The sequence below is a fragment of the Taudactylus pleione genome, unplaced genomic scaffold (assembly GCF_031769625.1).
Source record: "Taudactylus pleione unplaced genomic scaffold, aTauple2 ptg000562l, whole genome shotgun sequence".
Lineage (NCBI taxonomy): Eukaryota > Metazoa > Chordata > Amphibia > Anura > Myobatrachidae > Taudactylus > Taudactylus pleione.
Genome location: NW_028284964.1, coordinates 2,105,916 through 2,121,743, shown reverse-complemented (window position 1 = coordinate 2,121,743; position 15,828 = coordinate 2,105,916). Strand labels below are relative to the sequence as shown.

The following is a 15,828-nucleotide window of genomic DNA, read 5'->3' as shown; positions in this document are numbered from 1 at the left end:
CGGCTGATACTAAGCTGTATTTGTTTTGGGAAACACGGGGACTATAAAACAGAAAATGCCATCCAACAGGCCTGAATTAAAATTTAAGGGCAAATAAACATGGTTGTCTGTGAGTTGTGGATAAACTGTGTTTTTTAACCAAGTGTAAGGAATACAGGGGTTTATGTATCATGCAGTGAAAAGCGTGGGGAAGTGGACCAGTGGAGAAGTTGCCCATAGCAACCAATCAGTTCCTATCTAATATTTTATAGACTGTACTTGATAAATGCTACTTCAGAGCTGATTGGTTGCTATGGGCAACTTCTCCATTGGTCCACTTCTCCACGCTTTTCACTGCTTGATACATAACCCTCGCTATCTTGTATGGTAAATAATATATAGTATAAATAGCAATTTCTCCTCTAGACCCATTCATTGAAAAAGTAATCTCCAAACCCCCTCGATTACTTAAATTGTGGGATGAATCCAATTTCCTTTGCGCTACTGGGGGTCCCTGATGAAATCAACTCCCCCTGCCCACAAATGATGGTCAGATTTACGACTAAACTGTACAAGAGAGCTGTCAGCCCCAATTTCTGACCTGGTCATCACAGTTCAGCCCCGGTACCATTGAAAATCCCATCACCAACTGCTATTGTGCTGGTACCATCGCATCAGTGGCCCCAAGTGTCATCATGGTAAAGGGCCGGAGGTGAGAGTATAGTGATTTGTCAGTATCTGTTCCCAATTCAGACCTTTCTTTGGGGAGGTTTGATTTCATCAGGATCCTGATAGTGCATGGTGAGAGGTTCTCAATCAGTGGGAGGCTCTCAACAATTTAGGAAAAGAGAAGCAGGTCGGTTTGTGGATTAGAGGGTATATGTACTAAGCCTTGGAGAGCGATAAAGTGGATAAAGATAAAGTACCAACCAATCAGCTCCTAACTGTCATTGTTCAAAAACAGCCTGTAAAGTACCAACCAATCAGCTCCTGACTGTCACTTTACAGGCTGTTTTTGAAAAATTACAGTTAGGAGCTGATTGGTTGGTACTTTATCACCGTTCACTTTATCTCTCTCTCCAAGACTTAGCACAAAGATCCCTAGGTTTTAAAATGTTGGAGATGTACGCAAACCTTTAGGTGCATACACACGTAACGATTTTTTTGAACGATTTGTCGATAACAACGTCGTTATCGTTAAATCGTTCAAAAAAATCGTTCAGTTTATGAGTTATAACGATGAACGATAATCACAAATGCGCGCTCCCATTTGTAGTTTGTAGTTATCGTTCATTTCAGACTGTCCAACATGACAATTTTCATTTAAGGGAAGGAACATTGGGCCTGATTCAGACCCACTCGCGAGCGGCTGTCCGCTCGCAAGTGGGTCGATGGTGTGCACTTCGTATGCGCACGATGGAGGGAGCTCCGTCGTGCGCATGCGCGAGACGTGACGAGCGAAGGACTTTCCTTCGCTCGTTGGGTCTGATCAAAGGGGGCGTGCTGTCGATGTTGATTGACAGCACGCCCCCTTTGGTGGGCGTGCCGGGGGCATGCTGCCCAGACGGGGGCGTTCCCAAGGGAATGCCTACCGTCAGAAGCCGGCCCCACTGATATCACTAGTGATGTCAGTGGGAGTGATTTTGGCTCTGATAGAGCCAAAATCACTCCCGGCCTTGCGGTTGAGAAACTCAACCGCAGGCTCCGGCTCGCAGTGGCGATGGTCGCGATGGTCAAGACCATCGCGACCATCAACCTGCACGCTCGTATAGGCTGTGGGTGGTGACCCACAGATATACGAGCGTCCAGGAGGACGCTCCATATTATGGAGGTGGGCCCTGATTCAGAGCGAGCGCTCTGGTCCGAGCGTCCGGCTCTGAATCAGGGCCATTATTCGTTCATCATTCAAAAAATCGTTCATTACACTTCAAAAAATCGTTCACTTTTTCATGGGAAAATCTGACAGAGAATCGTTGGTTACAAAATCGTTACGTGTGTATGCACCTTTAGAGAGTGGTTAAGTGGAGAAGTTGCCCACAGCTTCTGGCTATTGATCTAGCACAGATTATAACATGACAGTAAAAAGCTGAGTGGTTGCTATGGGCAATTCCTCCACTTTATCGGTTTCTACGGTTTGATACATCTCCCCCTGAGTGTGTAACGGAAAGTCTTACAGGAACAGTCAAGTGTTCTTATAAGTAGCTAACAAAAGCAATTGATTTCAATATTAAATAATTTCGTTGTATTCCCTTGGGTCCTAGGCTTTTTATATTTTATCACATTGTTTTAAAATGCGAACGGTATATTATATAACACGAGAAGACATCCACAGGTAAGTAAATGAGAAGAAAAGGCTGTATATTTTATATCCAGGCTATGATAAGACAGTCCATGCTTTCTAGATATCGACTTCTTATGGGAACTCTGCCCCTGCTGCTAGTAGCATGGAAGCGGCCATTTTGTGGACTGAAATTATATTCATGCAAATTCAGTGATGCCACTGGCACTTAGTGCCTGATTCAGAGCCGGACGCTGTGGCCAGAGCGCTCGCTCTGAATCAGGGCCCTCCTCCATGAAAATGGAGCGGCCTCCTGGCCGCTCGCATAGCTGTGGGTGACCACCCACAGCATATGTGAGCGGCCAAAAAGATGGTCGCGATGGTCTTGACGGCCAGACGGAGGGAACGCCTCCGTCTGGCCGCCACGCCCCCGGCACGCCCACCTAAGGGGGCGTGCTGTCAATCAACATCGACAGCACGCCCCCTTTGGTGCGAGACCCGGAGCGATGGAAAGCCGTCACTCCCCGGGTCTCGCGCATGCGCACAACGGAGCTCCCTACGTCGTGCGCATGCGCAGTGGGGAACATCGACCCACTTGCGAGCGTACTGCCGCTCGCGAGTGGGTCTGAATGACCCCCTTAGTGAACTGATAAGTTGAATTCTCCTGAATATCCCTTCAGTCCACAAATTAGCAACTATTACTGTATGGAAATAGGTACAAGAAGGAATTATCCATTGGGGGAGACTTATCACATCTGGTAAAGAGATAAAGTAGAGTAGTTGCTCATAGCAACCCATCAGCTCCTAACTGTCATTTTTCTAGCACAGCCTTTAAAATGACAGCTAGAAGCCGATTGGTTGGTACTTTAGCTCTCTCCGTGATTTGATAAATCCCCCCCCCTCCCTAGTGTTTAGGTGGCAGCTATAGTGAGGACACATATGAAAACATATATTGTTAGAGAGTGGTGGAACTACAGTGTGTACAAGTTGTGAGGAGCCCAGGAGATGAGGTGACCCCCCTACCCCTTTTGAGGTCCCCACTGCACCATACACCCACCTAAGGCACCCAATCTACTCTTAAAGAACCAGAACGGAGGCCTCTCCAGATCACTCACCAGCCAGAGCATACCCCTGGGCAATGCATGCCCCTGGTCTTCTCTGGGGCTCTAGAGACACTGGAGCGGTGCTACCAGACCTCTGCCCAAATTTTGCTATAATGTCCGGCAATGTATTCTTCCACCCCTGCAATTAGTGGATTACTAGGACAGGACACCAGAAATCATGCAGTAAGAAAATAGAAACATTGGTAAATTCTCCGTTATATAAAATAATGAAAATATTGATTCCCTTATCCCTATTGTTGAGTTTCAACAGAAAAATAAACGTAAAAAAAAAAATCACCTTTTCACTCCTATGCGGACAACTATAGTTGTGAGCCGAATCCTCAACTTTTCCAATTAAACCGGTAGAGCGGATTTTATCTGACTTTTGACAAAAATCACTTCGCTGTACGCGAATGTCAGACAGTAAACAAAAGCCGCACAAAATGACTGCACACCACCAGACACTGTATGATATATAGTATCAATTTTATAGAGAAGATAACAGACAGTGTCCTGAACCCACACGTCTGTGCTCTATTTCAAGTCTCTGCTAGCAGATATAAATCATAACTGCAGGAACGTTTGAGGTCAGAGGACTCTCCTTTCCACAGCCAACCTTTGTGCGACAACTAGTGACAACCAAAAAATAAAATAATATATACAGTGATAAGAGTTTGTGCTGCTTTAATTATTATTTTTCTCCCCCATGCTTTTGTAACTCATGTTAGGTGATTATTTGCAACCCACGTGGTTGTATAAAACCATAAAAAAAAGTCTTTAGTATCTATACGGTGAATTACTTGCTTACAGTGCAGGTGCAGCAGAAGTTATTGCAGTGAATGGTGCATTATGGGCTAGGAATAAGAGGTGATTCTGTGCTATCTACGAACAGATCTAGTTCAGCTGTGAATATCTTGGAATATTTCAATTGATGGGGCAAACGAATTTAAAGGATACTGGGCCTGATTCAGAGCCGGATGCTCTGAAAGAGCGCTCGCTCTGAATCAGGGCGTTTTCTTTTGGAGCGGCCTCCTGGCCGCTCGCATAGCTGTGGGTTGCTACCCACAGCTATTGCGAGCGGCCAGGATGATGGTCGCGATGGTCAAGACCATCGGGCTTGCGACAAGACCCTTGTGGTAGGGTCTCGTGGCCGCAAGCCCCAGAGAGCTTCTAGCTCTAATAGAGCCAGAAGCTCTCCCACTAACATCACTGGTGATGTCAGTGGGGCCGCCCACAAACGGCAGACGTTCGCATGGGAACGCCTCCATTTGTGAAGCCACCCCCCGCCACGCCTACAAAACGGGACGAGCTGTCGATCAACATCGACAGCCGCCCCTTATGTTGTGAGCCACGGAGCGAATGCCTTTTGCGCTCGCCCCGAAGCTCACGCACGCGCAGTGCGCCATCAACCCGCTTGCAAACGCTATGCGCTTGCGAGCGGGTCTGAATCAGGCCCACTGTTCACTGCAACAAACTCTGCTTCACCTGCAGGCTGGCAAACATGGTGGGGTGATTTAAGACTTGTATGTGTCTACGTATGGAAGAGAAGTGATGATTTTCAATCTACCATTCGACCGTTCAAGTTTGGGAGGGGCGGAGTTTTCTCAGCTTTGAAGCTAGGCGTAAGGGCTTTCCGGTATAATTTTCAATATCGTGTCATTTCTTTCTGCGGATTTGAAAATAAAAAACAATCTTTACAGTTGCAGTAAAAAAATAAAAGTTGTCTCAAGAATTCCCACCTGGTTGGTAGCAATGGTCGCGGGATGAAAACACTTATGATCAAGAACATTAAATATTTACCGTGCCTGGTAACATACAATATGTGTGTGTGGAATAATGGAAATTTCGACTTTCGCGAGGGATTATCGATCTTTCGGCGACTGAGTCTTTCCCCTCGAAAATTCCTACAGTGATGTCTGAGAAGAGAAGAACGGATGAAACACTTCTGATGCGATGAGCCATTCCTCCATGACATGTGGTGCCTCGTATCAAATCCAAGAAAAAGGTTTTCGGAAGTCCGGTGGGCTGCGTACACGTGGGTGTTGTCATGGGCGAGATTTGATACACTGGTATGCTGCACATTTTCCTGGGTGTCCGATTAACCCCTCGGCTGCCATTCATAGGGAGCTTAAGCGCATTGCTCTGCAATGCTTTTTCAGGCCCCCGCCGGCAGCGTTAAGAGTTAATTTTATTTCGTTTTCAGACACAGTTAGAAGGCAGAGCCAGTGATAGCGTTGAGCTGCTTCATCAATCCCTCCAAGCTCGCCATTTGTTCACTGAGATCGTCCTGCTCGTATACCTGTTACAGGAAACCACAGTTACTAGTTGCATAGCAAAAAAACCCCTAACATTCATATTAAAGGAGAAGTCTTCCCTCAATGAGCTGATAAGTTGTAGTAGAAGTCGTATTAGTATTTTAATTGTTTTATTTTTTTTAATTAAAAAAAAAAAAGGTTACAGTATTATACAGAGGTTAATTAGAACTGAAAGGTTCACTGTGAAATTGAAGTGTACCTGCATTATTATTATTATCGCTTATATAGCGCCACAAGTGTTCCGCAGTGCCCCCTGTGGTAGTATCTCCAATAGTAATGCCCCTGTAGTAGTGCCCCCAATAGTAATGCCCCCCATTAGTAGTGCCCTCAGTAGTCATGCCCCCTGTGGTAGTGTCCCCTGTGGTAGTGCCCTCAACAGCAATTCCCCAGTAGTAATGCCCCTGTAGTAGTGCCCCCAATAGTAATGCCCCCCATTAGTAGTGCCCTCAGTAGTCATGCCCCCTGTGGTAGTGTCCCCTGTGGTAGTGCCCTCAATAGCAATTCCCCAGTAGTAATGCCCCCAGTAGTAGTGCCCTCTGTATAAATGCCCCCAGTAATAATGCCCTTGTATTAGAGCCCCCAATAGTAATGCTCCCTCTGTAGGAGTGCCTCCTGTAGTAGTGCCCCAGTAGAAATGATCCGCCCCTAGTAGTACAGGTTCCATCTACTCCGGCCCACTTTAACCCCGACGGGTGTGGGGGCCCAGGGACGACAGCCCCCCCCCCCCAGTTAATCTGGTAAGTGTGGGGCGTTCTGTTTTTTATTTTATTTTTTAAAACGCTGCACTATTATACAGATGTTAATTAGAACTGAAAGACTAAGGTTCACTGCCTGTATTATTATTATTATTGTTTATATAGCGCCACAAGTGTTCCGCAGCGCCCCCTGTGGTAGTGTCCCCTGTGGTAGTGCCCCCAATAGTAATGCCCCTTGTGTAAATGCCCCCAGTAATAATGCCCCTGTAGTAGTGCCCCCAGTCCATAAGTAGTGCCCACAATAGTAATGCCCCCCAGTAGTAGTGCCCCCAGTAGTCATGCCCCCTGTGGTAGTGTCCCCTGTGGTAGTGCCCTCAAGAGCAATGCCCCAGTAGTAATGCCCCCTGTAGTAGTGCCCTATGTATAAATGCCCCCAGTAGTAATGCCCCTGTATTAGTGTATTAGTGCCCCCAATAGTATTGCTTCCCCTGTAGGAGTGCCTCCTGTAGTAGTGCCCCCAGTAGTCATGACCTGCCCCAGTAGTACAGGCTCCGTCTCCTCCAGCCCACTTTAACCCCAATTGGTGTGGGGGCCCAGGGACGACAGCACCTGTCGCCGCCACCCTGTTAATCCGGTAAGCATGGGCGTTCTGATGTAGCTGTGATGTCTTGACGGATTCGCTGGCTATTTAGAGTTAGCTGAAAACAAAGATGTATATTTATTTTTTCAGACGTATCTTTTCCACTTAGTATAGAGTTGGTGCCACTAACCCCAGGTGATGATGGCTTGTATTAAACCAACTGTACAAATAGTGGGCGAACAAATCGCAGAGATCCATATAAGTTTGCATACAGGCAAAAATGCGCATGTAGTTTTGTGCACAAACTGCGCATAACGTGGAACAATTACAGCCGGCTCTGTATTAGACACTTTATGTTTTGGGAAAAAAGTCTGTAATCACTGACATCACGTTACAAATAACGACAAGATAGAACGACACGTGCAAAAAAAATTAAATTGTTCCAGCAAATTTTGGTGAATGGAACAGTAAATATAATTTTTTTTCCTTTGTAAAATCTTTATATAAACACCCGCATTCTGCTTAATGAACTTACACTGGCTGGGTCATCTGTATGCTTGTGGCCGTCCTCTGACACCTCGGGGGCTGTGGGTACAGACACCGGGAGAAGGGGAGATCTGGCTTTCCCTCCCAGCCCCAATGACGCTGTCTTTACTTGTGGCTTAGGCAGGCTGGACCCTAAATAATAGTAACAGAAAAATATCACTCATTTACATCATACAGTACAAATTGTATATCAGGGACATCATAATGACATTACATAAGATATTAAACCCGATTCCTATTTTAGCTTCATGCTTTGAACAAACTTGCTGAATGTAGTATTAATCTAAAAGTAATCCCAGCAAAAAAACGGCATTGTTGGGTTTAGGGAATACCTCCCAACATTGGTCGATGGTACTTCAGGGTGGGAGCGTGGCTATAGCAAGCTGGATCCTCGTGGGCGTGACTGGATTCTCATGGGCGTGCCTGTTTGGTCACATAAAAACACCATTTTTATGGTGTTTTAATTGAAGCACCTTCCAACCTTCTGCAAAGTGGGAAGAACCTCTTGATCATGGGCTGGTGGGATGGTTATGGGAGATATAATTTTGCTGGTATAGCCACTAGTGAGTTAGGAATTCCTGCTTTCTCACGAATGAGGTCACATCATGCACAGTCAATAGGCGGGACTACTTTCCCTGGATCCAAGCAGTGTTGCTAGGTTCATAAAGACTTATCATGACCTGGTCCGACAAGCAAGGTCGTATGCAATATAACCTACAAGTCATAGTAATAAATAAGATTTACATTTCTGTCATTTATCAAAGCTAATTGGATCTTAGCTGCAAATGGTTAATGCACTGTATACAATGGTTGCAACCTTTGGTGTGTTTAATACGTGGATTCACATATCCAATTTACCACTGACAATTACTCTAGGTGCATTTTACTTATAATAGCATAAATATCACAGGTTAGAATTGTAGCGCTGAAATTTTAGTTTATTAAACTTATTAAGATATTTTAAATTGAAGTTAGCTATGCAAATTTGGCCATTTAGAATCTTAGCTGGCAGTCCCCAAGCTAATGTTGCTAATATCCTTTTTATTATTAGGCAGAGAATGGCTTTTAATCACATTTTAGTCTATCATACCCAACTCCGGTGCTTATGTAGGCAAACCTGGAAGCGTCACATGTAATATAATCACCACGTAAAGTGCAAAAGGCCTCAGAACACTAAATGGCGCAATACTATGGTTAAATTGTACAATTTTCAAGGTTTCTGGGAGACACGTCACATGAGCCGAATCTACAGAGAGACTGTTATTATTATTTAATACAATATAGAAGCAGGGGCAAATCTGTAATGGGTGCAGGGTGTGTAATGAACATGGGCCCCAGGGTCCAGGGGGGGGCCCGCACCGCACACCCTGCACCCATATTTTCTAATACCTCTCTGAAGTCCCGCGTCAGCTGTAGCAGCCCTGCACAAAACACCAGGAAAATGGTGTCTACTGCTGCGGTCAGTCCGCTGCGGGCCAAGGGGGCCCCAGACGGAAAACGCACACGGGCCCCCTCCTATCTTAATATGCCCCTGTATAGAAGTTATATTATTTATTATTCCCTGCCAAAAGTAAAATGTCATCATGTAATAGGGCCTGCGAGGAAGAAAATTCATTTAACTTGTGTTGCAGCTTGGTGCCAAGAACACTTGTTTGTCATCCCATCTAATTACTGGGAGCATGATAGTAAGCAGCGGGAGGTGGGAGAGGGAATAAATACGTAATGAGATTGTCTTGTCATTCCTTCCAATGTCTGTAGGCTGCCAATAGATTACATCCAATTCTTGAGGAAATCACTCGCTTGCCAATTACTGTAGAAACAACACAGCTTTCAGGATTCCGAGTACACAGATTTCAAGCACAAGGCCGAGGAAGCTGACAGGCTGCATTTTCTTTGGTCAGGCCCACAACAGGTCACCCTGAACAGCAGACTATCAGTTTAAGCAGAGCCGGTGATGTCATCGAGCACAAAGTAACGTCATTGGTTCCTAGCGAGCTGATGGGTGGCGTTCTTACAATGACTGGCTCTGCTGTGCGTAGGGATTGGTTGCACTTGGGCAAGTTGGTGATGAATAATTTGCAACGTTTCTGGAAATTTTGTAAATCTGTCATCGGTAACTAGACTTACATATTCATTTTATGACACTGTATTTCTCTCTCAAACTAGAGTGGAAGGTGTGGGCAATTTACCAAGCTCTAAAAAGGTTAGTGTCTTCTGAACTTGGGCCTGATGGTGATAGCCATCCGGAGATGGTCTTAGCCGCTGTAGTCTATACGTGGCGGTGTACTGTGTGCGCATGCCCAGTGCAAAAATCTCCTTCGCGGCTGCCATAACAAGGGTTGGAGGAGCTCTTGATCGGATAAAGCCATCGCCAGGGCAGCCTTCTTTCCGAAGCACTGTCCCACCATAACTTAAATGATAATTAATCTGTTATTGCTGTGAATAGCAGATGTTAATAAAAATGGCAAAAAAGCAGCACTTAATAAATCCCCCCATCCCATCCCCCCCACGAAGGGGTCCTCTTACAAGTAGTCAGTGGGATAGATGTTAAAAAACATAAAACATTTTCATGATTTTACAGCTTTAAATTAGAAACGAATTAATAACTATTGCCTAATAACTGCATATTCAGGATCAGTGGAAGTAAGATGCACTTTGCACCTGTATAGCCCTAGGTCTATAAACAGGAGGTTTTAATAAATGACCTCATCATGGCCTTCTACTGTATATAACCCTCGACGCGATGTAACAATGCATTAACAATGTCCCCCGTTGTTTTATTAGCAAAATGTTCCCAGTGTTATCTCAGGCACTTTCTGCATGATCTGCACATTGTAACAATACAGCATATTTTTGGAACATTTTATTACGTCTGGACTGTAGGCAGGTCTTTGTTTCACAAACTGCTTTCCTGGCATTTACTAATCTCGTCCATATTAACATATAAATACAGCTTTATAAACAGAAATAACATGTTCCTTCATTCTAGTAACCGAGTGACTACACAGCACTCCCCTGGGGATTTAGGAGACAACAGACGCCACCGATTTTATTTTAATATCTTGCCGACCAATAAAATGCAAATCTGTGCACACTTTACTCAGGAACCTGATTTTATATATATATATATATATATATATATATATATATATACACAAATACAAAAAAAGGGCGCTCTAAATGGAATACTTTTCACAGTTGCTATGAAGCATACGTTGTGGCTTTAATAAATTAAGTGATTTGCCGACCAATATTTAAGAGGTGTAGACGAACCAATCGAAACTTCCAAACGTCTTTGTGTGAATTCTTCTTAAGATGATGTTTGGTTTACATGACCTTGGAAGCCATCAAACGGAAGAATTTTGAAACACGGACTAATCCGGAAAGTTCCTGCAAGTACACCCTCGCACCAGAAAAAAAAACACCCAAACAATGGCCAAATGGCCGACCGTTGCACAGTATTTTAAAAAGGTTTATTCCACATTAAAACCAACAAAGCATAATAAACTTTGCTTACATGGAATGTATTTTATAAGGTGCTATTTTTGTTTGCTGAACCACTGGTGGATGGCACTGAAAAACCTGTACCTCACCCAAAAGGGTGCGAGCTCGTGATAGTGGACCCAAAGAGTTCAGCCCTAAACAGACACATTCAACCCGACGTGTTTCGTCCATTGATAAGACTTCATCAGGGGTAAATCTTAACAAAACATAAAATGGGTGTATCTTCACAATGCATTTTAAATACAAATATATATGTACAAGTTCTTAATAAGTTCAATTATATAAACAACGTGTCCTCATATTAGATACGCAATACTACATACCTTAATATATCAACAAGCCACTGACATAAGCAGCTATCAAAATATATCTCTGCAGCAGAACCCGCAAGGGAAACAATGTGTCAAATCTATATACAAAAATTTTCATAGATAGTATCAACATCAAAACTAATCTAGCTTCCATGGTGATAAAACTTCATAAAATGCCTTAGCGACAATTCCAATAGGACCTTTCATTTAGTTGAGTGGTTAAAATCTCATTAACTCAGATAATGTGAAACTAACCTATATTTAAAGTTAAAATTGAAAAAGCTCCAAGAAACTTTATATATAAAAACTTTAAGACCTTCCGTTAAGTCTAATGTTTGAAATGTCATTCACACAGTTAATGTGGAACTACATTTGTGATCAGAAATAAAATAGAATAGAACAAAGAGCTCAAATAAGGGAATGGGTATGATATAATGGGTTCGATTCCCGTCAGCGGCAGCCCGACAGGAGCAGAGTGCGACGCAGCGGAAGCCCGACAGCGCTGGAAATCCTGATCGTGGATAGGTAAGTATACACTAACCTAACCCCCCTTAGGGGTGCCTAACCCTAACTTCCCCCCCAAGTGCCTAACGCTAATCCCCCCTCTAAGTGCCTAACCCTAACCACCCCCTTCCCCGCTGCCTAAACCTAAGTCCCCTGGGGGGGTGCCTAACCCTAAGTCCCCCCTGGGGGTGCCTAACCCTCCCTCCCCCTAGCCTAACCCTCCCGGGGGGGTGCCTAACCCTAAGTCCCCCCCGGGAGCCCTAAACCTAACCCTCCCCCCCACGGCTGTCCGCTCGTGGCGCCCGGGATTCACTACGATCGTGATGCCGGGCGGCGGTCTCCCGGCGTCGGGGAAATGCGGGCGTCTACATCTAGACGCCCGGCATTTCACCCTTGCTGGGATAAGACAGTCGGAAAGCCGGCTGCCGGTATATAGGCAGTCGGCTTCCCGATTGCTTCCCCAAATAAGCATATTATATACAAAATCATTAAGACCATAATAGAACAGAAACAGAGTGACAAGAGAGACATCAAGCCCAATTAAAGCATACAACAAAATTTCATAGTAAGAATCTGCAGAAGGAATCCAATAAGTACTTACTTACAAAGCTGTAACTAGACTTTTTGGTGCCCTGTGCCAGAAAGAGCATTGGCGTCCCCTTCATTTTTCAAAGGGACATAAGACACCCAAAAAAGGGGAATGGCCTCATGGGGAAGGGCCAGGGAAGAGATAGGAGAGGCCAGGAGATGATGGTGATGAAGTAAGAGGAAGCTACAAGTGAGAATGATAACAAACAGAAATGTGACCGGCCCAAACAGCGCCCCCTGACCTGTGGTGCCCTGTGCGATGGCACCAGCCGCACTACCCTAGCTACGGCCCTGCTTACTTAAACCCAGGGTGACTATACATGGCCAACTTTGCTGGGGGAATGACCTGACCTAATCCCAACTGCCTTTTTATCCTTCTCTTGGGAATGACATCACTTCCTCTCATCAAAATATATACTGATAGAACCCACTTTTAAAAGTGCCTTAGGCACCACTTAACAAGACTTGGCTTCCTAAACATTAGAAAGCCACGAGTGCCCGATTCTCCCATTCAATAAACAGTGGTATAAAAAATGCTGCCAATTCGTAATAAAACCTAAAAACGAGATGCTTCCGGGAAAAAACTACATTACCCATCAGTCACCTGATCTGCGCTTCACCGCGTTCCACATACCGGAAGTGCCACGATGTGTGCAGCAGCTGGGCTGAATTACATAAGGGGACTATGGGCTTCATTCAGAGGCCTCGATGTTTGTCCAGTGCGCATGTGCACGAGGGAGCCGGCTCCTTCGTGCGCATGAGTGAGACCCGCTACAACCGACAGCGCCGGTCGCAGCGGGTCTCTTTCCAAAGGGGGCGAGCTGTCGATGTTGATTGACAGCTTGCCCCGTTTGGAAGGCGGGCCGGGGGGGTGGCAGCCCAAACAGAGGCGTTCCCATGGGAATGCCTGCCGTTTGGGGGAGGCCCCACTAACATCACTAGTGATGTCAGTGGAGAGCTTCCGGCTCTGACAGAGCCAGAAGATCTCCGGGGCTTACGACAAGTGAGACCCTACCCTAGGGTCTCCTCGTAAGCCCCGATGGTTGCGATGGTCTATGACCATCGCGACCATCACCCAAGCGGTCGTTAGAACTGTGAGTGTAAACCCACAGCCTAACGACCGAAACAGAGGCGGCCGGTCAGGATGCAAGCGGCCGCCCAGTTTCTGAGTGACCGCTTGCATCCTCCGACCGCCTCTGAATGAGGGCCTATGATCTAAATGTCTGTGTCATGTCCCACTATGACGGACCTATGACTGGATCTTAAACTAATACTTCAACGGAGCTGTAATGGAAAAAGTATTAGTTTAAGAAAACTCATACAATATATAAAAGCATAAGACTGTATGCGCCTATATACAGGTCACAGAAGCTTCAGAGACTTGACCTCAGTCTGCCCCTCCCTCTCCGCCCACTCTGCTCCACCCTGTCTCACTCCGCCCCCTCTCTGCTGCTCTGTGCCACCCCACTCCACCTACTCCCCCCCGTTTTATCCTGCCCCCATTTATTTCCCCATTTCCGGCAGGTTCTCCTTCTCTCTTAGGTCTGTCTCGTCTCCAACATTCACTGGCTCCAGCTGCGCAAGCATATTGGAGATGAAACAAACCTTAGAGATTATTATATACTGTAGTTAATAATAATGATAATAAAATGCACGGACATATTAAGTGCTATCTTTGTATTTTAATAAATAGTGCTAAAAGGCATCTAAAATGATGGCACTGCCATCCACCTCTACTCACGTCACCAACACAAATTGGTCACACACATGGAATGCACAGTCACTGACAGACATGCATAGCGCAAAGACTGAGAATAACATCCAATATGCAGAAGACTGTCTCTGAGCAGTATGTACTAAGCATCACATGCGCAATGCTGTACATTCCGTCACTTATCAGGTATGTACCAGCGATTATATCACCGGTATGTACCTAGAAAATCACAAAGGACAGCAAAGAGCTGTCCTGTGCGATAGAGGGACTTTCGGGTTTAAGACCCAGAAGTCCCTCTGCTGTCCTTCTGCGCAGAAAGAAGCGTGCGTCACGGGGGTGCTGGGTGGGATCCAATTGAATCCCTCTCAAGGAGAGTTCCAAATTGAAGCACAAGGGCTTCTACCTGGCGTTACCCACCAGGTCCAAGCTCTTGAATGTATCGTATTCCGGAGCTTGGTACATATGTAAATGCGGCTAGAACTCTGGAGATGGGAGTTTTTTGAGTTTTGACCGCATTTCATCCTTTAGTATATCCAGACCTCTATCAGTAAAGTACCTGCCTGTGTTATGAGACAGATGCTGAGAATGGTGTTGGATAGTCAAGAAACAATAGCAGAACTCCAGGTTTGTTCATTTGGCTACGGGGAACATACAAAATAAAGTTTTGCCCAAACATTAGTTCAAGTGTTATAACCTAGAGATGGTCATTAGCCATCAATGCTCGATAGTTCTGCCATTGATGGAGGATATCCAGTGGTTTTTCGCCATCGATGGCAGAGAGTGAATTTTTTTTTTTTCGCCACAGTGTAGGTAGAAGAGCCTATAGCTCTCTGATTGGCCTGCTGCACATGAAGCATTGCCACTCCTCCAATGCGCTGCTTAGCTACCGCCCGACTTCCCTGATTGGCCCACCGTGTGATGGCCATCGATGGTTTCTTATAGATGGTTTCTTTATGTACATCGCCTATGGCACCATCAATTCTGCACCATTCAATGGCCACCCCTAAATCAACCACTATCTTAATGTGTGTCACTATTACTGACTGAGCCATTTTTCCGGAGACCAAAGTGCACTGAAGCCTACAGTATGTACTGTAAATAGATCAGCTAAGCTCCTGCAATGGAGACAAAATTGCTAGCAACAACTGATCAGCGGTAGGCTGAGAGAATGAGAGGGGTGATGGTATCACGCACAAGAACAAACACACCCACCATGTTTGCCAACTCCCCTGAAATGTCCGGGAGGGTCATGAATTTTGTGGGGCTCTCCTGGGCTCCCGGAAAAGTGAGCAATCCTCCACGGGGTTTGACGCAGTGATTTGCAATGAATGGCGACATCGTGGCTCGCTCCGCTGTATAATGCTGCATACTGCTGCTTTGATCAGCAGGGTCAAGTATGAGACACACGCACAAATATATTTTATTAATAATAATAATATTATTATTATTAATAATAATAATAATAATAATAAGATAATTATTATTAATAATAATAATGATAATAATATTAGTAATAGTAATAATATAGTACTACTACTACTAATAATAGTAATAATTATAATAAACATAAATATTCCTTTTAAATGTAGAATCTTATTAATAAGACACAATTCTTTTTAAATGTCATTGGTTTTCTTCTCCAAGTGAGTTTGGATAACCTTGCACCATGTCGCATACACCTTCCGGTCTCCTTCACTTTGTGATGAGACGT

General features: G+C 44.9%; 1 protein-coding gene across 1 annotated transcript in view; it reads right to left on the bottom strand.

Annotated features, from left to right (window-relative positions):
• Window positions 1–4,647: 4,647 nt before the first annotated feature.
• Window positions 4,648–15,828, bottom strand: part of DCC (DCC netrin 1 receptor) — an 845,884-nt gene continuing 834,703 nt past the window's right edge. Inside the window, exons 28-29 of the mRNA XM_088453001.1 lie at window positions 7,486–7,628; window positions 4,648–5,659 (exon numbers count right to left, since the gene is read on the bottom strand). Of these exons, the coding sequence (XP_088309127.1) occupies window positions 5,570–5,659; window positions 7,486–7,628 (233 nt within the window). The 3' untranslated portion in view covers window positions 4,648–5,569. The remainder of the gene's footprint in view (window positions 5,660–7,485; window positions 7,629–15,828) is intronic.